General features: G+C 38.7%; 1 protein-coding gene across 2 annotated transcripts in view; it reads left to right on the forward strand.

Annotated features, from left to right (window-relative positions):
* The window catches only part of LOC106042968 (cytosolic phospholipase A2 epsilon-like), a 32,721-nt gene extending 11,656 nt beyond the window's left edge, over window positions 1–21,065 (forward strand). The window contains exons 5-20 of one of the 2 annotated variants that reach the window (XM_066997773.1): window positions 127–167; window positions 6,613–6,655; window positions 7,150–7,213; window positions 8,503–8,645; window positions 8,797–8,886; window positions 9,568–9,605; window positions 11,466–11,601; window positions 13,411–13,547; window positions 14,732–14,954; window positions 15,883–15,997; window positions 16,710–16,847; window positions 17,124–17,231; window positions 17,684–17,875; window positions 18,342–18,511; window positions 19,247–19,433; window positions 20,242–21,065. In XM_066997773.1, the coding sequence (XP_066853874.1) occupies window positions 127–167; window positions 6,613–6,655; window positions 7,150–7,213; window positions 8,503–8,645; window positions 8,797–8,886; window positions 9,568–9,605; window positions 11,466–11,601; window positions 13,411–13,547; window positions 14,732–14,954; window positions 15,883–15,997; window positions 16,710–16,847; window positions 17,124–17,231; window positions 17,684–17,875; window positions 18,342–18,511; window positions 19,247–19,433; window positions 20,242–20,450 (2,034 nt within the window). In that variant the 3' untranslated portion in view covers window positions 20,451–21,065. The remainder of the gene's footprint in view (window positions 1–126; window positions 168–6,612; window positions 6,656–7,149; window positions 7,214–8,502; window positions 8,646–8,796; window positions 8,887–9,567; window positions 9,606–11,465; window positions 11,602–13,410; window positions 13,548–14,731; window positions 14,955–15,882; window positions 15,998–16,709; window positions 16,848–17,123; window positions 17,232–17,683; window positions 17,876–18,341; window positions 18,512–19,246; window positions 19,434–20,241) is intronic. The other variant, XM_013192203.3, reaches the window with a different exon arrangement.
* The last annotated feature ends 2,080 nt before the right edge of the window (window positions 21,066–23,145 follow it).

Raw genomic sequence — 23,145 nt, forward strand, 5'->3', positions numbered from 1 at the left:
CTTATGTTCAGGGAATTTTCCCAAGTGCTATTATAAATATACATTTTACAAATGATATGCAACTGGTGTGAGGGAAGCTATGAAGAAAAGTAATATACCTTTCCTCTTCCTTTTCTCTCTTTTCAGGCACGTGAGGAACTGGAGGTGGAGTTCACATTGCAGAACACGTGAGTAAAGTCCTAAATTCTATATAAACTGTTGTATTCAGTGTAAAAAGTCGGGAAGGTTGGTTCATATGTGACAGTGCTTCTCAAACCTACATTCTCTGAACATAGTATCTAGATATTTTCATTCGAGTCTAGTAAATTGGGATTACAGAATACAGATTTTTAGATTTTAAATATCTGAAAAAGCCATTTTTGCCCAGTTTGGCTATTACCTCTGGGGTGACTAATACCTCCTGGGCACCTACTTTCTCCAGTCCTTTTTTCCTCATTGGATTACTACACGAAGAAGGACAAGGAGATCTACATTATTCAAGAATCTTTGACCCTTAGAAGAAGGAATGCCAAGTCTTAATATCTTATATCATCTCTTTTGAGGGGAAGTTGCTTTTCAAATCCACAGAGTTAAAAAAAAAAAAATAAAAAAATAAAAAAAATAATGCTCTCCTGTAACTTGATATATTTAGCTCATCGGGCCACACACAGGGAGATGTGGTAGACTTGATTATCAGTTCCAGCAAGGAGAGGAACTAAATATTTTGCATAAAGAAAAGAGCAAGGTCACTGTGGGAGGCTGAGGACTGAGGAACCAGGAAAACTGGAGGAGCAGCACTAGCTTCACTTGCTCGGCTTGAAAGCTGTCAGTGGAGCTCAGGTGTTTAACTGTTTCGGAACATGTTTGCTTCAGCTAATTGATACTGTGGGGAAATTTGTGAGCTTGTCACACCACCTGAAGAGGGAGTCTGAGGCAGGATCGTGTCTATTTCCATAATATGCTTTATGACTGAGGGCAGTTATTTGAAAGGAGTTCTGTTACCAGTTTGATCCATGCTACTGGACTGAAAGTGTTGTTAAAACAACCTTAGAGGTGGGAGGTATTGCTGAGACCTTGACCAGGTATTTGGGTCACCTTGGGAGGCTTGTCATGGTAATATTTTGGTGAAGAATTTGAGTAGTGTGTTTATTCCTGCTAGAAATTAGGAATTGCTGGAGAAAGAGCAGTATTTCAGTGTTGTGAATGCAGAAGTCTCTTTTCACAAGGAAAAGAGCCATCAGAGAGAAAAAAAAAAGTCCTAAATTCTCCTATTACAGCTCATGGAAACTCACCAGTGTGGGTTGTTTGTTGCTTACTGTGTACCCAAACTGTCAGAAGGCCCTGCACCAGCAAGACAAATGGTGCCTATCGCAACTTGGTGTCATGAAATCAATAATGGCAATGGGGAAGGAGCTGCAGTAGGTATCCCACACAGTCTATCCAAGGTCTTTCTAGTTAGAGGATGGCTTGTGAAGTTGGTACATAGAATCATACTCTTGTTAATCCTGTTTTTTTGATGAAGGACGGCTGGGCAGGTTTTTGGCTTGGGTGTTGTGCAGGGGTGGGTTTGTATACGGGGCAGAGGCTGGAATTCTTGAAGCATGTGAGTGCTGGCTGTGTGTGAAACTATTATTTTGGACCTTGCAGCCAGTTGCATTTCCTGGAGACATGTTTTATAGATACAGTCAGAGATGAACCAGTTTCTGCAATTTCTGTCTGAGTGAGAATTCTGCTGGTTGGAAGTAGAGAATTCTACTGGTTGGAAGATGATGTTGGGGCCTTTGCAAGTAAGAAGGACCCTTGGCAGTCCCAAGGAAGAGATTTTTAAAAACAGATCAAAATCATGAGTCATTTGCTACAAGAACACTTCTGATTCACTTCTTTATTCATGGAGTGTGGTACCTCAGGGACTAATGTACTAATTTTGACCTGGAGAGGGATTTTTTTTTTCCCCTCAATGTAGCAAAACGTGATGTCAGGAATAAACCTTTAAGGAAAGGTTTGGTGGACTAAACTTAGAGAACATGGACTGCATCACCTTTGTTAAACTACGGAGCCCTGAAAAACTCTGAAATACTGAAATAGCTGAGATGGGTCATCAGAAAGCTATGGACCAAACTGACCTCGCCTGTATTGAACAAGCTCAGCAGGTTTTGGCAAGAGAACAGAGCCCAGTGGCCAAATTAAGATCCTTGGTTGTCCAGAGAGGGATAAAATGAGCCCTGGGAAAAACGATATTAACTTTGAAACAAAAGCTGACTATTTCTCCCATTGAGAAGGACACCCGGATTGAGAGTTGACACCAGGAAAAGGAACAGCATCCAGGAACAATTGTGGACATACTCTGTGGAGAGACTAAAGTATGTTAGTGTCACTGTTTTCCTGCTGAGATGCTGTAGTACAGTCAGAGATAACAAAAGAGACTTCCTTGCTGAAAGGAAACTGAAGAGGCTGGGTTCCCCAAATCAAGGTTTAACTGTTGAAACTTGAGGGGGAACTGGTGGCTGCTGAGCCTAAGCAATGGAGGGGACACAGTGAAGCTTTGGAAGAAAGTACTGAGGAAAAGATCTCTTCAGAAAGAGATCACCAGCTATTTAGTGATCTGAGAACCAAATAGAAGACTGTGCAAGTGCCTCTTCCCATAATTTTTGCAGACACTTTAAACAGCTAAGCTATCCCAAAAGCATTGCTGGTCTGGAGAAGTGTTGACAGAGATGAGAGAGAATTTTCAGAGGGGGACAGCAAACTACAGCGATGACAGGAAGTATAGCTTACCACGCAGCACAGTTTCTACAAATCTGATATTGTGATGAGAACAATGACAATATGCTTTTTTTTTCCTTTTTTTTTTTTTTAAATATGGCAGTTTATCTTGGAAATGATTACCATCAGAACATTATCTGACACTATTTATTTGAAGTAGTTCCTTCCACATCTACATTCCAGACTACAGGTTACCAGCTGCAAAAATTACAGTATTAGGCCATTCTTCCTTTCCAGCACTTCAGATGAATAATATCATACATGAGGTGTAACCCCAGGCCAAGAAAGTTTCCTGGATTGCACCTACAAGAATGGCTTTGTCACTTGCCTATTTTAGTTTGCCTATTGACCTCACTGCAAAAATTGTGTTTTGGGTTACTTCTACGAAACATCATTTTAAAAATTCCCTCATGATACATCATTGATCTTTCTGAAATTGGTTCTGGCGTTCATTCCAGTTATCTTTGGCTTAAAATGTAAGAAAACTTCTTCTTTGGTAACTTGGTTTCCACAACTGCATCATAAATACCTTCTCTAGTTTTGCCTGACTCTTGCGTCACTGCCTGCAGTACCTGCAAATGCACCCCTCTTTGCTGCCACTACCTGTGGCAGGCACTGAGCCAGATGTTTGATCCTAACGACACAGAGAGGAAGGCATGCTCCTTCCTCCAAGTGCCTTTTCACCAGCAACCGAGCCAAGGGATTGCAAACACCTGTTTTATGGGCCCATAGCACGAGCCCAGCTGGCGTGAGAGCTGCTGCTCTTGAGCAGCAGTGACAGAAAAGGTAAGGTTGTTGTACACAGGTTGCAGATTTGCATCTCTTAGTGCTTTTTGTGTTAGTTTGTGGTGATTATCAATGGTAACGTGGGCTTTCTCCTTTGTGTTTCAACTGATAGGGTCCAGCAACAACATGAGCCTTTACGAATTGCTACGGGGACAGGGTCCCGCTGGACTAGGTGGCTTCGCTCCCTCAACATCCCCCTCCCCTCTGACTTTTACTGAAGACTTAGGCCTGGTATTAAGTGGCCACAAAGAGACTTCTGATGAACTAAAAGGTACTTTGAATTTCCAAGGAGAGGTCTGAGGGGGCCTGGGTATTTCCGGGTCGGCTGATTTTCTTTTTGGCCTCTTTCTATCTTTCAGAAATCCTGAGTTGAGGAGGTGCATCTCTAACAGTTCTTAGAAGAATGAAGGACCACTCTTACCTTTCCCATCACCTCTTCCCTTCTCTTTTATTTTTTCCAAATGTGAAAGTGTTTAAAACAAAGCCCACTTAACACAAATAAATGTAAATAGATGTACAAAAAGTTGTATAAAACTTGAATGTTAATTATTGCAATATGGCAAACACATGATTTTTAGAAAATAAAAACCTTTTTTTCTTTCTGTAGTTCTGCTGTGTTGCTTCGAGAAATTTCCTCCCTCTGCGTGTGGGGAACAGCAGCTCATGCCAGCAGTTTGGTTTGGGCACTGCTGAGAAAACTCTGAGTGGGCTGAGTCTCAATCCACCAAGGGCTAAGTGTGCTGTTCATATTTGTATTTGTGGCAGGAAGTCACAAGTCCTCAAGGAGCACTTAAAGCAGAAGTTTTAAGTCAAGAAATACAACCACCAAAGAATCTTTGAGGCTAATAAAATTTTCTTTATTGAAATCATACCGTCCTCCATCTTTCAGGTCATCAGAAAAGTAGACAATAGTGTGTGGAAACCACTAAAAGAATGGGAAGCTGTATCCATGAAAGAACTAAAATACTGTACGTAGCTATCCAAAAATCCAGATTCTCAGGTGAAACAGTATGGTTTTCTATTCTAAATTGGAGCTGTAATCTGAGAATCCATGTGGCTGTAACTTCCTGACAATGTTGACTGTTTCATTATGAACCAGGTATGATTGAAGGAGGAAAAGACGATGTGATCTGGAGCAGGTGTTGCAGATGCTTAGGATGGGAAATGATCCCATGGGTAACAAAGTCCACCATAGTCTTAGGTACCTGTTCAACAGAAGTTCAGTGGGGGAGGCACCCATATATCTGTTCTTGGCTTCCCCTGCTGCAGGCAACAGTGTGCTCTTAGTTTGCTTAATAGAACTGAGACCTGCATTCTAAAGGCCACAAATCACAAGCTGTGATGGAGCGGAGAGCAGAAGTGTTAGTATGTGTAATGAGGGCTGTGTGATAGCAGACTGTGTGTTAGGGAAATTAACAGATAGTAAGTGTCCTGTGCTTTGAATAGCAGAAGCGTTGAAACTCAAGGTCTAAAGGGTGAAAGCATAACGTGGAGTAACCAACAGCTGACAGCAGCTGGCTTTACAGCTGTGTCCACACAACTGACCCCCCCCCGGGACATCTTGTCTGTTAGTGCTTAAAGCCTGTGCTATCCTTGCTCTTCTTAGGAGTCTTCCAAGCTGCTCTGTGCAACAGTACATGTTCTTCCACCCTCTTTGAAGGGTGGAAGAAGCTTTTGGACTTCCTAATTATCAGTCTAACTTTACACTTCGCTGGTACAGTAACTGAAATAACACTACACTCTACTGGATGCTTATCTCCGTTTAGGGACATCTTTTCCTATCTTTCCACCTTCGTTTTACCTGGGTATGCAGGCTGAAATCTTAATATCTGTCAAGCTCTTTCTCTGCTTTCCTTAAATTACTTAATGAAGTATTTTAGGCTAGTGACACTGTATGACATGTATGTAATGTTAAAACTGTTTGACTACAAATTAAGTAAGTACAAAAGTTTGGGTCTGAGAGAAATCTTGAGTAGTAACTAAGTCCATTTCCCTACAAACAGGTAGAAACACCTGCGTGAATTCTATGCCTGATGTTCTTTGAACTCTTAAAATATACTTTCAGTATGAGACGATCCTACAGAATTCTTAAGTAATGTTTTCCAGTGCTTAACTGTTGTTTCTTTCCACTGTATAGTTTTTCTTGAGTGGTGTTTGCTGCATTTAGCTATTTTTTGTCATGTGTTTGTGCTGGTATCTAATAGTTTATGAAAAATAATCTAATTTGTTAATAAAGTCATGAATCTGGTTGTAAAGGAAGCTTATTGCATAGTTTCTGCTGAGAATAAATGCACAACTATGTAACTGTGAGACTACAGGATGTGTAATCTGTAGTTTGTAAAGTCTGAATAAATGACTCATGCTGTCTGCGTCAGATTGAGGAGCTGGTGCTAAATCCTTATAATTTTCTGTGTTTGCGTATTCCCTTAGGACTAATATAAGTTATATGAGATATGGCAATTTAATAAAATATTAAATTATAAGATATCTGTAATGAGGAACTGCCTGTGTGGTGTGTGCTTTGTTTTATTCTTTGAGGGAAAAATATTTATAAAAATTGGTTTCTGCAGTATATGAACCTACTTCTGCCCTTAAATGGGTAAGTGGAAACACATCTTCTCACATAGTGATATGTAAAAATTTCATGTCCATATTGCAAGTCTTTTTATAGAAGTGAGTAAAATGTCTCCCACCTTAATGTTTCTGTGGAAAACTGGACGAATAGTTTTTCAAGGATAAAAACTTGGGTCAAACTGTATAATGCTTGAAACAGTCAGGACAGATTCTCCTCAATCTTTATGTTCCGCATCAGTATTCATTACGTGTTTTTCTAAAGCAAAGATGAAAAACCACAGCAGTAAAAGCCCAGCTTCGTATTCTATTGTGAGAGAAGGATGGGATGGTCCGCTAGAATTTTGCTTGTTAACAGCTTTAAAGAATTTGTGAATGAGAATGAACATTAAATGTCAAAGCTGATGTGGGGTGGGGTGGGTGAATGAAATGAGCTATGTATTAACAGATAGAATCAAATGTTTATCCGAGTTGTTCCATGGATAACATTGCATTCTCCATTTTATTTTTCAGTCTGGACTATCCTGATGGCATCATTACTAATGGAGTACTAGTGGTAATGTTTATTTCTTACTATCTTCCGTATGACTGCATAATACTTTTAACTTTGGAAACTGAGCTATGTCCCAAAGCCAGTACTGTCAGCCAGGTTGTCCTACTGAGAATAAAGGTCTGTAGTTGGCACTAATGAGTAATTTTGTACCCATTGTTTATACATGATGCCCAGAACTAACAAGGGTTAATGAAGAAAGAGATAAAACACTCATAAAAAGAGATCGGTATCTCAATACACCTGTTATTTTGAATAGGTCTCATCTTTATCACTTCTTTGGCTTTCCAGGTTCAAGCAGCTCATGAATTGTTTCTCTTTACTTTCCAACCTAGAAAAAATACCATGTCAGTATTATCCTTACATCATCTGAGCAGATATTAATAGATAATAATAATGTTGCCCATTGATGAGCTAGAGGGGTTGGTGAAGGACAGTATGAATAACTTGCAAAGATATTTACACATCTCTTAATCATCGTTTATCCTCTCTTATTGCAGGCACGCGAGGTTTCCTGTTTGGAGGTTAGAGTGGATACAGGCAAGCTGAAGCAGCAATCCACAAGTGAGGTTATTGCTTCATTAACCTATTGTTTTTGTGTTGTGATTCAGTTGTCGTAACAGATGTTGAAAAATTAATAATCTGTTGTGCATGTTACACTAGCTGTGTCACACAACACTTAACTTTGCCATGATCAGCCTTGCAGAAATATTGTATCTGTTAAATTTAAGTTATTCAAGTATTTGGTTCCCTGGCAGATCTTAAATTGATGAATTGATGCAAAACTAATGCCATATATACCAGAATTATTTTTTTGGGGGGGGAGGGGGGGAAGAGGAGTAGTGCATTCTCTTTAGTTATTGTCAGTTCAAAATTGTTAACTAAGTTGAATCCTTAAAAAATTATCTTATAATCAAGTTAATATAGAGAAGGCTTATCCTATATGTTTAATTTGGGGTTGAGTATGCAAACCACTAGCAAAACAGGACTTTGCCTGTAAAATATAGCCCTTATAAATACAGCAGAACTCCTCAATAGTCTTTAAATTCATTCAGTTAAAACAAACAGCTCATGTAATGGTGCTCATGGGGCAGATCTCAAGAAATCAGTTATTTCTACTTAGTTCATGAATGGAAAATTGACCTTTATGAAGAAAATGGTAGCAATGGCTGAGTTGTATGGTAAAATGATTCAGTCTGAAATGTAGCATGAGGAGGAAAAGCTAGTCGCTTAAAATTACACAATGATCTTGCAAGGGAACAGCATACAATCTCTCTGTAAATGTCGAGACTTCTCTGTGAAGAAACAGCTTTTGCGTTGGCAGGCAGTTTCAGTTTTGGTGACACAATTATCGTGGAGGAGTAATGGCAGAGGGCATGTGTCAAGTATTTCTGCGTGATTTTGAGTCTGAAACGCCTGCCTAGGAAATATGATATACAATAAAATATACAAGATGAACCAGAACAGATTGATATCCAATAAATGATTTTTTAATTGTGTGAATTATCCAAAGCTTCTTTAAACTGACACACCTTTAAATCAAAGTTTTGGTTTTATGTATTTTTGGAAAGCGTAATGACACACTACAGGACTTCAAAAGTGTGTGATTTCTGTGTATTAATGATTTATACAGATCTACCAAGTGTTTTATATTATTTTTTGATCTCTTTTGGCCACCCATACTCTACTTAATGATTGTAGTGTGAGAAAGGTCAGACAAAAAGCGTACATGTTAAAGGCAGATTTTATTTATCAGTTATGCGTGTTTCCTTGGAATAGTTAAAAAAAAAAAAAAAAAAAAAAAAAAAAAAAAAACACTTAAAATTCTCTTTGTTCCCTGCCTTTTGGTTTAGATCAGGAGCTTATGTTTACAGTGAAGGGATCCCATGAAGGAAGCCAGAAGATTTCACTGGGCGCTGACCCCGTTCTTCAAAACATCGTATTTCACTGTGTCATAAATGACCAGACAAGACTGGATATCACATTACCAGAAGAGGTATATGCCCCTTCTGTACGTTATCATTAACCATAGTGAAATTAGCAGAAGAACTGAATGTAAACAGTGAAGCCAACTAGCCCTCTTAAGAGAAGTACTAGAGATGATAAACCTTTCACATGTATCCCCACTGTTTTTCACATTGTTTCAGCTGGCAGATAAAAATGAAACACAGAACTACGGGGTCCTTTCTTTCCCTCTGAATTCACTCCCTTTGCAGAAGGAAATAATGGTAGAAGAGGTGAGTTCTGTGAACCTTTTGAAATAAATAGTTTCAAATTGTGCTTAATTATATCCTGATAGAGATAAGGTTACTAACTATGCAAAATCACTGAGTAAAATTGCATGGATATTTATTCAAAATCTTTTTTTAACAAATAAGACTGTCCTATTTGCTTTTAAAGGAAGCAGATGGTAGCAATCGCTGTAATAATAGTTAAATCTTTGCAAAGCCACATACCAAAATTAGAATTAGGTGGTTTCAAGGAACAAAAGTGATGGTCATATGCACATGTATTCCAAGGTTTCTTTATGGTTATTGGGGTAATTCTACAATAGCTATTAAGCTTATATTCTGGAAGGATTTTTAATTTGGATGTTGCCTAAATATTGATGTTGAGTGGTTTGTGTGTATATACATATATATATATATATTTTTTTTTTTTTTTTTCAGTGAGATAACTTTTCTGGTTCTTGTGCTTGTTCTAACTGTGCATGCTGTGAGTTAGCGTAACATGCAAGTTCACTGTCCCAAGGAAGCTTATTAGATAAGAGTGAATTTGGTTCCAGAACAATATGAATCCTAGTCATACGAACTATCTTTTGAGAAGCTCCTTTCTTACTGAATGAGCCTTGTGTGAGCTTGAAGGAAAGAAATATTTTAAAATTTGGTAGTAATTAACTTTATTTTCTTGATTTCTAGGATCAGTCCTTTGAGGTGTGCTTGACAGCAAGAAAATGGTAAGATAGCCTCTTCTTGTCCTAGTGTGCAGGATTACTGTAAACAAGTTATTTTTTTCTCTAGTCTGTGGAGAGAGGAAAACACCATGTGGGTGCTTTCTCCTGTACTCAGGTGGTGCCTGAGGTAAGTGCAAATCCATTGTAGTTTCAGGATCATGCAAGTCAATGTGAGTTTGAGACTTTTTTTTTCCAGAGTAAGTTATCTCATTTTATGACTACCATTCTTAGAAATGAATGAAATTACACTTTTTGCACATTATTTTTGTTACCACTTTATGCAAATCTATTGACATAATGAGTGAAATAAACTCTATCCCTCTTTGACTTTGCAAGCTCACCAAAACAAAACAAACAAAAAAATCAAACTCCCAAACAATCAAACTGAAGGGCAGCCTGGCTTCTGCCCCTTCTGCTTCTGAGCAAAATGTGAACTTGGACCTGACCAGCTGCACCTCTGCACCTCACAGGAACAGAATGGCAGCAGCGAAGGGTAAAATTGAAAAGAATGAGGCTTTATGGTACAGCTGAAGACTCCATATGGTTAACTCAACCACTAACAACCTCACTATTGTGTGACATATGCAGGGGAAGCAACTCTGATATTCAGAGTATGGGAGGAGTTTGTGTAGATAAAATTTAGAGCATAGGACAGAGATCTACCTTATCAATCTCAGCCCACAAGAAATCTACTGAAATGTCAATTTTACAGATTATAGAAAGAGCAACTGAAGAAAAGAAAGCGCTAGTGTTTTTACATCTACACTAAAAAGTTGTTTGCTTTTAGGTCAATTAAATCACCTTATTCTGTTCTCAAAATTAAGCTATCATGTACAAATTTTTCTGGAGAACAGAAGATACTAACATTAACCCTTGAAACATTTGTGTTCGTGGAATACTAATGAAAGTAATGTTCAAAATAATATTTTGCAGCCACTAGAGGGGGATGTGATACAGAAGATTTGGGTAATATTGAGTGCCCTTTTCAGTAATAAGCATATTTGCCCCTTCGAAAGGCACAAAAAATTTAATTGCCATTTGTTTGGTTTTGTTCTTTTTTTCTGCAAAACCTGTGGCTTGTACTTCACATTTTTCAGGGGAGAAAATTCAGTGTGGCTGTCTGCAGAAAAAAATGATGGATATTTTTACATATTTGCAGGATGAAGCTTTTAAATGCTTACCTAGAAATCTATTCAGCACACAGGTGAAAGGCATTACAAATCAGTGTAGCTGTGAGTGAGCATATTGATAAGCACAGGTGAAGCGACCGCCACAAACCAACAAAGGCAGAACAGTGTGCAGAAAATATGCTCACCACGAGGGTCATGTGCACTGCTTAGGATTACTCATCTATTTATCCAACATAAGCAAGGACAGGCAATGCTGCAAAGCTTCCAGTTCTAGCTGGATCTCATGGGACAGTCTGAGCAGCGATGGTGTGGGACTTGTCCTGTGATTTCAAGCTCCATCAAACTCCTCATTAAGACCTTCACTTTCAGATAATGTTAGTGAGCAGTCAAAACCTGAGAACAGGTGATGTTGGCATCAGTTGAGTTTTCCAGGATGTTGTGGTGACAGAACGGAATAGATACAGGAAAAAACACACCTCTTTTGTCAATCTTTCTCTAGCTTGTGTCTTGCCTTTTGTGCCCTAATTCACAAGAAATCTAAGGTGCCTTGGACACTTCTTTTATCTTCACTACTTCTTGCTGCCAATAGAAATGCTTCTTTTCTTCTATTTCTTGAATAATATGTAGACTTAGAAATAGCTTGTTTGTGGAGTTTACTGACTAACTGCCCTTACAGGTCCTGAAATTGGCTATAACTGACATGTGCATTGATTTGTCCTGTTGTCTGTTCCAGCTCAGGAGACCTGGATGTGCGCTTGGGGTTTAGCCTGTGCATGGAGGAACAGGACTTTCTGAGGAAAAGGAAGAAATACGTTGCTGCTGCTCTGAAAAAGATTCTTAATTTGGAGGAAGATCTGAAAGAGCATGAGGCAAGCCATATGGTCCCTGGTAGTGATTCTCCTCCAGGGATTGGGGCCTGGATCACAAACTGAAACATGAAATAGTAAAATAGCTTAATTAATCCTGCTGTTCTAGGGCAGGCTCAGCCACCTAGAAAAAGAGATTCGCAAGAGAAGCCAGTGTCCTGGTTTGTGTGGAGAAGGCATGATGTGCCTTTACAGACACAGTTTAACCCATTCCTGTTTATTCCTGGTATTGCTCATGTGTCTCAGGAAGAAAATTTATGGTGAGCAGATACAGAACAGCTGGGGGGTGCTGTTTGGGGAATAGCTTGCTGTAGCTCAGTAGGAGAGGCAAGACGATATTAATGGCATTCATAAGAGGAGTCTGAGATGAGGAAGCTAAATTTTCGCACAGAAACCACAATTAAAAATACTTTGGTTCATTTCTGCAGCAGAAAAGATGCATTGTTGGGAAAATTACTATTGGAATAAATCTGCCAAGCTGGAAAAAGAGAGTGAATCTCATAGCATAGTTGAGCTGTACAGATGAAATCGTTGATTATAAGTTGTTTAGCTTTATCACTGTAGGTCCTCCTCCTACTTCCATATTTCAGTATAAGCTTTGTAACTGCTTAAGCCTAGTTGGACTGTAGAAAATCAGAAAAGTACGAACACACCAACTGCAAGAATCTTTGTTAGCTGACAGATAAAAGGGAACACTTTTACATAGTTGTCTGAGAGTTTCCTGAGACATGGAAAAATGGTTGAGATGGTAAGGCCAAAATGGTAAGACGAAAGTTTGTTTTTGAAAAAGGTCTAGTTACTCTGGCACTGCTATTCATGTATTTAATCTCACAATTTTGAAAATATCCTAACTCCCTTGTTTACTGGCTTAAAAAAATGTATATCTTCAGTTCAAAGGTATCATTAGAACTTTAATTTGTGCTGAAAAAGTTGGTTTTCCCTTTTCCTAAAATATATATTTATTTTTTTCTTATTTTAATGAAGATGATCAGATTTTTCCTCATTATTATCGTATAATTTCTTATATTTTAAGTTGTTATTAAGTTCAGGGTAGGAAGAACAGCTATTTTTGTTTCTTGTAGTTTTATAAGATGGAAGAAATAATTTCTTCAAGTTCTATTCATTGTCTTTAGAACAGTTGATCACTTGATGAAATTGGAAGTTAGTACTTGAAAGGTAAAAATAGACATTTCCCATACAGCATGTAAGCATCCACACAACTCGAGATGTTAACGGAAGCAAATGGTATACTAGATTAGGAAAAGATTAAGAGAAGAATAGTCTCTTCAATTGCACTTGGAATTTAGGAAGGAAAAAAAAAAAAAAAAGCTCTGTCAATGATTGTGCCTCAGGACATAAAGTAATTTCTGGCCTGAGGTCAGGAAGGCTTCAGCTATTGTGTGGTTTGGCTGATTACAGGGTGCTGTGCATTCTTCTGAGACACTGATCATTGTTAGGGGCAGAATCATGAATCCCTAATCTGCCCTGCCATGGTAAATCCTGTATTTTTTTTATGCCGGCTTCTAATAATACACCTTGAGAAGAATTCCAGGGTGATGAGGTTGATTTCCAATTACATATTAAGTAAACAACTTCCCCCAACCCGATCTGAGTGGGTAAGACGTGAGCCTTACCTCTTCAATCAATCCGATGGTGACAATGGAAGCATTTTGCATCACGCCCTTTTTACACAAAGTAATGCCATTGCTTGCTATCAGTGCCTATAACCTATTATTTGATTTCTGCAGTAAGAGGCTCATCTCTAGTATGTGCATGGCTTTTTCTATCATTTTCCCTTGCTGTGTTGAACAGGTGCCAGTGGTGGCCATCACCACTACTGGGGGAGGGACGAGATCACTGACAGCAATGTATGGCAGCCTACTGGGTCTCCAGAAACTCAATCTGTTAGACTGTATTTCCTACATCGGTGGTTTATCGGGTACCACATGGTAAGAATGACCCAAACAAGATACATGTTTGTTCTCTGTGCTTGATATTATTGATTATTTGTAGAGCACCATCAGTTTATGATGCATTTAGTAAAGCAAAAGATTTCAATTTTCTCATTTCCACCTAGAACCTAGAAACAAAACATACCCAATAAGTGATCATCACATTCATCAGCTGCTTTGTCACCACATTGACACAGCCTATGCCTGATATTTCATGTAAATGCTGTATTACCTTTTCATATTTTATCAATTATACCTTAGACTGAATGCAGTGAATTTGTCTTTATACGGGAAATTGAAGAAAGATGGGAAGAAGAATTTATGCCTGCCATTTGCTGGTTAATCTCACTTCCATTTTGGATTTAGAGTGCATCTTCCTCTGGTAAAGGACATTTTTGGGTCTAGTGGAATTAATGTTGTTGAAGATGATCCAGAAAATGACTCTGAGTTACCAGCCTCAGACAGACTGCAATTGCTGTTGCTCATTATGAAGTGCTCTCTTCTCCCAGTGGGTATACAGCAGACAATGTCACATTTAAAATACCTTTAAAGTATTTAAGCATGTGGGTTCTAGCTAGATCCACTCCTCTACACTTGTCTGAAAGTGGAGACAGCTTTTTCAGTGAATTTTGTCAGTCCTTTATATACGTCCAAAACTTAATGGCAGGTTTGTCTAAGTATTCTTTCAGCTTCTCTGATGCATGTGGAGATCTGAGTGTACCTGTCTGTGATTTCGAGGAGACAGATAAGACTGGTCATACCAGGACATGCCACAGACCCGAGAACTGCCCAGTCCTCTCACAGACAGGAGTCAGCAGCAGATACCTGGGAAAAAATATTAGACTAGAGCAAACTTGTAGTGACTGTTCCCTAGAGTGTTTCTCACCTTACAAGAAAAGGATTTTCTGAGGGCTTGTGGAGTCAGTGTATTTAATAGCCTTAGGCAGTTTTTAGTTCCTTGAATTTCTCAGATTATTCTTGAGCCTGCGAAGTCTTACCATCAAAGCAAGGAAAGCCTGGGAGAGGTTTTGAAATCCTCTCATTTTGACGGCGAACAAGTGTGTTTAGTTTTCAGTTGTGAACCCGCATATGAATTGAAACTGGCAAATAGCTTGCAAAAATGTTGTCTGAAGCCAAACTACACAGTTCTCTTTCATTGTTCCCTTCTAATGTTTATTCAGGACAATGGCAAATTTGTATGAAGATGCTAATTGGTCACAAAAATATCTGGAAGAGGCAATCAAGGAAGCTCGCAAGCAAGTAACCAAAAACAAGATCTGCTGTTTTAGTCTGGACTGTCTGAAGTACTATTATAATGACCTGATGGAGAGGACTAAGGAGGGACATAACACATCTTTCATAGACCTGTGGGGGCTTGTCATTGAATCCATGCTACATGATAAGGTATTACTCTTTTTTTTTTTTTTTCCCAGAAGCCTGATGAACATCTGTAACTGTAAAGGAGAAAAAATAAATCCTGGGATGCTGTTAAGTACTACTAATGCAAATAATTAGTGTTTGATTAAGTGCTGTATATTGAGGTTCATTATTAAAACACTACTCTCATTTTAAAGTGAGGTTGACCTTGAAGGAGCTGTGGCATTTCAAAAGTGTTCTCTCTTCTTGAGAAAGAAAGAAAAATCCTTATGAAAAATGTATTTGGAAATGTACCCTAATCACTTTGAACATTATATTATGAAACATGACTAGAAGAGGTCCTTATAAATTAGAAATAATTTACTTCACTCACATAATTGAACATATGCTTTTACAAAGTGCTTTAGTTACAGGCTTTATATAGGGGGATTATTCAAATAATAGGAAAGGCCATTCTTTAAATATGTCATCAAGGCCTAAGAAAGATTGATAGAAATATCATTACTTTTAAAATAGCATAACTTAATAGTTTACTCCTGGTTTATGTTTATACAAGGAAGTTTTACATTGTCATGTGCAATACGATATATTCTTGCATATGAATATGCTTGAGAATGATATTAGAATCTGATAAAATCTGTTACCTGAAATCCAGCCAAGGAAAGTACCTTACCTTTCACTTAGCCACGTATTTATTTCTGGGAACTGTTTTTTTCCTTGCTAAATCTACACTCAACCTCTCTGTGTATCTCAAAATCTGAGAACCCATGTAGGGGCTGCTGCTTGCGGGATACTTGCCAAGTTTGGAATATGCCAAGGCAGATAGACTTGTGAACAGTCCAGTGAGATGAAATCAGGAGGGAGAGTCTGGATAAAGCTCACAGTTCACATTATATAATTTCAAGTACAAGTTGTTTGTCACCTCATTCCATTAACCAGTTTTAATTAAAACCAGAAAGACGAACATAGACTCTCCGATCAGCGGCAGGCAGTGGATAATGGTCAGAACCCGTTGCCCATCTATGTGGCCATCAACCTCAAGTCCAACTATAGTGCTCAGGCATTCAGAGGTAATGATTATAATCTAGTTTCCTAATACTTCTATAATTTAAGTAATCTGAACTAAGACTAATCGGATGTAATCAGCTTCAATAACACAATCCTCCTTTCGTTCTAATCACAAAAAGATCGTTTCTCAATGTTGCTAGGAGCAAAAATATATTTATACCAGAGGAGATGCTAAACTCACAAGTTATCCTGGTCACAGGAACTTTTTAATTAAACTGACTTATGATATTTACACCTAGTCCTATTTGGAATACTTAGAGAACTTCATGTTTTTGGGTCTAGTGGCACAAAAATCAGTTTCCTCTGCTATTGATTTTCACGGTATTTATTTAATATGAACAGCTGAGTACATGATGCCAGATGAATGTTAGGCTTTCTGTCACTGTTGCCCTAAAGGAACCATGTTATACCTGAGCAATAGGTGCTTTTGGGCAATAGTAACTGCAGCGAATGCTTACAGTTTCATTCATACCAAGGTTTGTCTGCTGGAGACTGCTGTGTCAAAAGACTTCACAGCCTAGGACTACCCTCCCTTGATGTGAAAGGATCATGTGTTCTCTCAGCATACTGTGAGCAATATAGGTACAGCACTAGCTGGCAAACAGCATGTTATGAGCTAGACAGTGTCTTTTTAATTTGTACATAGTCACTATTCTGTTTAGCAGTAGTTAACACTTTATCACCTTTTCACAATCTGGCTGTTGTCTCCATTAGAGTGGTTGGAGTTCACTCCTTATGAAGTCAGTCTCCTGAAATACGGAGCGTCTATTCCTGCAGAACATTTTGGAAGTGAGTTTTTTATGGGAAGGCTGGTGAAGAGGCTTCCAGAGACTCGGATCTGCTACATGCAAGGTGACTATTGCATAGAGGGAAAAGTGGCCTACTCAAAAGAGAGCTGGTGCTAGTGAGCACATGGTTTGTGGAGGACAGCCCTGTGAAGACACCAGCAAACAGGCTGAGCAGGTGTGAGATTGCATTAGTGAGGATGTACTTAGCAAGTGTGCCCACGAAGATATCCATCCAGACAGAAAGGAAGTATCCAAGGGGAATGACTGAAGGTATGTATCAATTAAAATTCTTCCAAAACTACTCCACCAATCAGTTTATATTCTCTCTTTCACATTACAGGCATGTGGAGTAGTATATTTTCCATAGACGTGATGTATGTCTGGAATTTGGCTGCTGATTCAGAGGACTTCTGGTGTAGGTGGACCAGAGACAGAGTAAAAGATATCGGTGAGATATTTATGTATTTATTTATTTTTACCACCAGAGTGACTGGCCCCGTAAGTTAGCTAATGTTTCCAGCTGAGTGACAGTCACATGTTTTCTGGAGGTTTCCTGTTCAAAGGCCAGTGCTGTTGACCTGTGTTTTAGCACTTGGATCTTCTCTGCACCTCACGCTGCAACAGAGGTGTGCATCATTTGAGGAAGCCTAGAGTGTGAGGTTGAGTTTATTGTTTATTGCCTTGATCTTGCTGCCTGCAGGTAGCTGTCATTTAATTCAGAGTGTAATTCTGAGTTTGATTTGCGCTCAGAGTTACAAGTTTCAGGGCTAATAACTACATTTGGTTTACCTTCAGGTTTGGGATGGTGACAACTGTGTTTATTAGTTATTCAGTTTTTAAAAATATTGATTGTTTCAGGAAAGTGTCCTAAACTCAGAACTACTTCTTCCTTTCTTGCAGAGGAAGAACCCTTTCTGTCTATGAATCCTTATGAGATTGACACATGTCTACTCGCTCCCTCATCCACCCTCTCCTCTGCTCTGCGAGATGTCTTAACAGGACGCCCAACAATTGCACAGTATCCCAATTTTATCAGAGGCTTCCAGATGCACAGCAAGTACCTGGAGAGCGATGGATTCTGTACTTGGAAAGGCACAGTAACATAGCACGTTCTTCAGTAACATTTTGGGCAGGTTTAGGCTTGGGAATTCATTTAGGATTTATGAAGCGGAGACAGGAAGAAACATGACTGACTTCTGAAACTCCACTTCTCCCTTCCTTAGATGGAAGAAACGGGAACCAGATTTGAAATGCATTTCATTTTTTTGTTTGTTTGTATTGGGGGTAAATTTGAACTTGGTTGTCTGGGGATTGTGTTCCAGTGGACAATGCAAGCTCGACCTGAGGAGACAGGAGTGACCTATCCTTTAGGGCCAAAGCTGCATGAGGTGTCCAGGAAGGAAGGAACTGTATTGTGTCATTTATTCCTGTAAATCAGTGCTGCTTGTGAGTCATCAAAGGCAGGGAAAATGGGGGTTCCATTCTTCCATCTTTAACTTTCTATGAGGAGCAGTCAATCTTGTTTTTCACTTATTGACAAGAAATATTTGGGTTTCAGACACAGTGATAGACTCCTTCCCAAATAAACTGATGGAAACAGCAGATGATGAGCTCTCCCTGGTTGATACCGGATTTTTCATCAATACCAGCTACCCACCACTTTTGAGATCAAAAAGGGAGGTGGATGTCATCCTGCATTTAAATTACAGTGGAGGGTCCCAGACGCTGGTAAGAAAAGTCATGGCATCTGAGATCCTTTTCCTTCATCGTCTTTTTTTTTTTTTTTTTTTCTAATATCAGTCGTAGGGAAATGGACTGGCTGAAACTGGACTTGGTTAATAATGAGAAGTAATATAATTACTGTTGTGTACTTAGGGAGATTAATATGAAAATAAACATAGGCCTACAGTTAATATAGCCGTTAAATAAACAAATTGTGTTTTTTTTATGAGATCATAAGGTATGTTGATAGTTGTTAATAGGAAGTCATTAGCAAACAGTCACAAACCACGCAGAGGACAGAAAGACTGGGAAAGCTGTAAACAATGAAGTCAAGGCGATGCGAAATATCTGGACTGATTGGTTCCTTCTCTGTTCTTGCAGTTTCTTTGCCTTTCCCTTCTGAACCCATTTATAGAACATGTTTAATTGGAACTGTAAAATCAGTCCTCTGGCTTTTGGCTGTATTTGCAAGTTTGTATAAAGTGACTGTTTTCTTATTTTGCCTGAAGCAATGAAGGAAATAAGATAACTGTAATGTATGCTGTGTTTACAGCCGTTTCTCTCTGAAAATTAATGTCTTCCCAGAGGAAAATCCAAGCCTTGGAATATTAATGTTAGCTGCTGAAGTTGTTTTTTATTGTTTGTTTGTTTGTTTTTATTTTTTTTTTAAAAGAGCCCCCACAAAACTCTAGATCTCTTCTGATTTTTGGTTGTTCTTATTTATTTTATTCATTTATCCAGCCTCTGGACCAGATTGCAAAATACATATCGGGGCAAGGAATTCCGTTTCCCAAAATTGAGATAAGCGAGGAAGACAGGGAAAACTTGAAGGAATGCTATGTGTTTGAAGATTCTGACAGTCCACGAGCTCCAACAGTGCTCTTTTTTCCCCTAGTAAATGACACCTTCAAGAATTACAAAGCTCCTGGTGAGTCATCTGTGGCTAGCAATTTTAATAAAAAGTCAATTGCCTGGTGTGTCCTCTCCATTTCATATCTAATGTCTCACTGTCAATTCTGACCTTCGTTCTAGTGTTGATATTGGCAGTCTCATCACTGACAAAGATAAATACTGTCTCATTATATCTGAACTGTAGGAACTACAGAAGCTCTCGTAATACATCTGAGATGAAAACCGGCATTTATTCCACAGGATTTTGTAAATATAGCACGAGGGTGAAACTCCCAAAATATGTACAGCATAGGTAGCAGGTTCTCTACTCTATTGACATACACTTGTTATGCACCACTCTCTGCAAAAAGAAGCACAACCTTCTGGAAGTTTTGGGGGATAATTCATTCATCACTTCAGAACTGAGTGGACTGAGATCTCTTTTTTTGTTGTTGTTTGTTTAATATGAGCTATGATCTCTCTCTGAAGGGCCATCATTTCTCCTGATCTTCCAGTGAGTGTTATTTCGCCCAGTATAAGATGATTCGTTTTCCTCTTGCTTCCTCTTTCCTAGTTTGAGCAGCCAAGACTTTGTTGTCTAATGAGTGGTCTACAAATGCTTCTGCTGATAATATGTGCTGTTTTCGTTCCCAGACATTTGGGTGTACATCAGGTTTGAACAAACACTGAAAAACATGATACTACTGGACCACTTTTACATCCCTCTGACAAATCATCTCTTTCCCTCCAAATCTCCATTTTCTACCTATAATTACTTAAATGAATGATAGGAATCGCATGCTGCAATAAAACCTGATGGGTGCATCTTGTGGTTTTTCCCTCAGGTGTGGAAAGGAGTCCTGAAGAGATGTCTGAAGGCAAAGTTGATGTCTCCACTATTCTCTCTCCATTTACAACAAGGGAGGTGTGTTTCAGTGAAGAGAATTTTGACAAACTGGTGAAGCTGACTGATTACAATGTCCTGAATAATGAGAAGTTGATTATTCGGGCCTTGCGCATGGCAGTGGCACGGAGGAAGCAGAGAAACTATTAGCTATCATCTGCTAGTTTTAACCTTCCATGTGATATTTCTGGGGTTGTGTGTTATCTCATGAGATTAAAATGTTTGATGCTTGACACTTTAATCTGCAGTAGAAAATGTGTCATCCTGAGGACTTGCTGGACTTCAAATCCTCCTATTTAATTGACTGTTCAGATGAACATTGTAATTTACAGTGGTTTAATCAAAAACAAGTTTCAAAGCAGCAGATTTACATTTAGTTTTGTTACCTTGTTACTTTACCAATGGAGATAGATTCCATATAATTTAATATCATGTTTTCTGAGATGGTGAAATATTGTAGCACATTAAAAATGTGAATCAAACCAGTATTCGTGTGTGTTTTTCTGTTCAGCAGAACAGCAATCCCTTGAACTGGAATTTCTCTCATTGATAGCTAATCCATTGTGTTTGTTATTGCTTATCTTAATTATTGACACCCTGAAAGTTCTCTCTGATGTTATTGTCTACTATAAATTTTTTAAATCAGCTGGCTTTCTTCACCTGTCTTTGAAAATAAGCTTTTTTCAAGTTACAATCAGTGTTAAAATCTACAGATTTTTCACCATCCATTAAAAAAAATTAATCAAAACCCACCCTGAATCAGGTTATCTTTGTTTCATATGGTCAAAAGTATTCTTTGAGCTGCTATTCACAGAACCACCTATATATCAGCCTTAATAGTAGTCATGTTTCCCAATTTTTCCTCCTTTCATTCGCTCTTGGAGTTGTTGTTGGCTTTTGTGTTTCACTCATCTTCACCTGCTTTGACTGTTCTTGTCAACAGTCTTCCTTCCAGTGTTTTGTCTCAGAGGATGGGAAGGGGCTGCTAGCTTCTTGCACAGAATGTGGTAATGAAAGAAGACCTTTTGAACAACCTTCCAGACATAGTTTTGCAGCTGTTCAATGCTTTCCTGCAAATGGTCTTTTGCAGAGTTATCCTGAAAGAGTGATTCCTCATTGTCAAAAATCCTAGAGGTTTTCTGGGGTAAGGTGGTTGCCTGAGGCTCTTTTCTCACAGTTCTGCAATGACTAGATGACAAATTCAGTCTTTCACAATAGCAGCCCTGCACTGTGCAGCTGTGATACACAAAGAGACTGTTCACAGCAGCTCAGGTGATGCTTGGGGTTATCTGGCTTTTGATAATAAAAGGGTCTTATTATTGCTATGAATACAAGACCAACTCTCCAGGATAGGACAGGTGTTGAGATCAGGGGAGAGTCTTGATTATGCTCTGAAGTGACAAATTTGTTAATATGGAACCAAGTTCTAGGAAATGGGAGAAAAAATACTTCTGTGCTATGGGAAAAACAGCTGAAGGAGCACCTGGAGCAATTTGTGTGGTGAAAGAAAGGGACCGGGCCATGTTTTTGACCTATGACAGTGTTCATTGTGTTCATGCTACTGCAGCACTTCGAAGGACATGGTGTAACTGCGTGCAGTACTGCATGTGTAGATTGACATTATTAGCTCTGCGTGGTGTGAAGCAACTCTAATTGTGGTTCAGCTCCAGAACACTAGAATCAGCTCAAGGGATCTGGGTTTTTCCCAGGGTTATCTTTGGTTTGACCGTCATGGATACTAGGCCTTTTTGGTGGAAATGAAACTGAACAGGATGGAAGCTGTTTCTATCTGTTTTATAGGGAAAACTTGTTCAACAACAGGACAGAAAAAAGACAGATAGGTGCATGAGACAGCCTGAGCCACATTAACCCTACTTTTCATAAGAACTAATTAGTCCATCTTCTAACCATGACTAATTACTGCACTGACGTAGCTATGTTCCTTCCCATGTCAGCCTTGGGGTATCCCTGCATTGTGTCCTGCTGGCTGATACAAAAGCTGGCTTTTTCTTCTTTAAGGGAGTTCCTCCAGTCCTCAGATCACTCCACAGTTCTTTATCTTCCCAATATTTCAGTATCATCTGTTTGAAACAGGGTGTCAAAAATATTTTTTATTTATAAAACCTGCAATAGGCTTAAAACTGAGCTGTTTGCAATCACTTTAGGAATATTTCCTTTGACTACTGCTTTTTGTGATCTGTTAGTTACCCATCCGTCGTCTGTTTAATGTTTGGATGGTGTTTGTTGCACCCAGTTCTTAAGGTAGGGTACCTTTAAATGTCAAACCTTTTATGAAATTCAAGTTATAACATGTCTGTGAAGTTAGATTTATCAATCAATTCTCATTCCATTGCAAAGTGAAGTGAAATTATTTTGTTCCATTTTTTAATTAAATTCCATAATATCAGTGGTAATGTGTTTGTTCGTTTTTGTCTTCCATCTCATTATGTCTTGTGTATTCACTTTGTGCACTCCTTCACTCAGGGACCACCTAATGTGATGCCAACAGTGCCCTGCACAGAGGGGTCTCATAAATGCACGGACAGAACGACTATGCTAGAACATGAAGAATAATTAACATTAATTTCAAGTGACACCCTTACAAATGTATTCTTTTTGAGATCATTGGCTTCAGCACTTTGATTTAGGTGCACAAAATTAAAACTTTTGAGAAAGTGGGTGAACTGTTAAAGCTTTGCCTTTACTATGGAAGCTCTTACAGTCTCAACAGCTGATTTGCAAAGTTTCATGCACAATTTTTCACTGCAGTAACTGCTTGTCTGAATGAGAGCTTCTTGTCTGAGAGCACCATAGAAGGTGAGATAGGAATGAAAAATTGTCTTTC

This window comes from Anser cygnoides, chromosome 5 (genome assembly GCF_040182565.1).
Source record: "Anser cygnoides isolate HZ-2024a breed goose chromosome 5, Taihu_goose_T2T_genome, whole genome shotgun sequence".
Classification (NCBI taxonomy): Eukaryota; Metazoa; Chordata; class Aves; order Anseriformes; family Anatidae; genus Anser; species Anser cygnoides.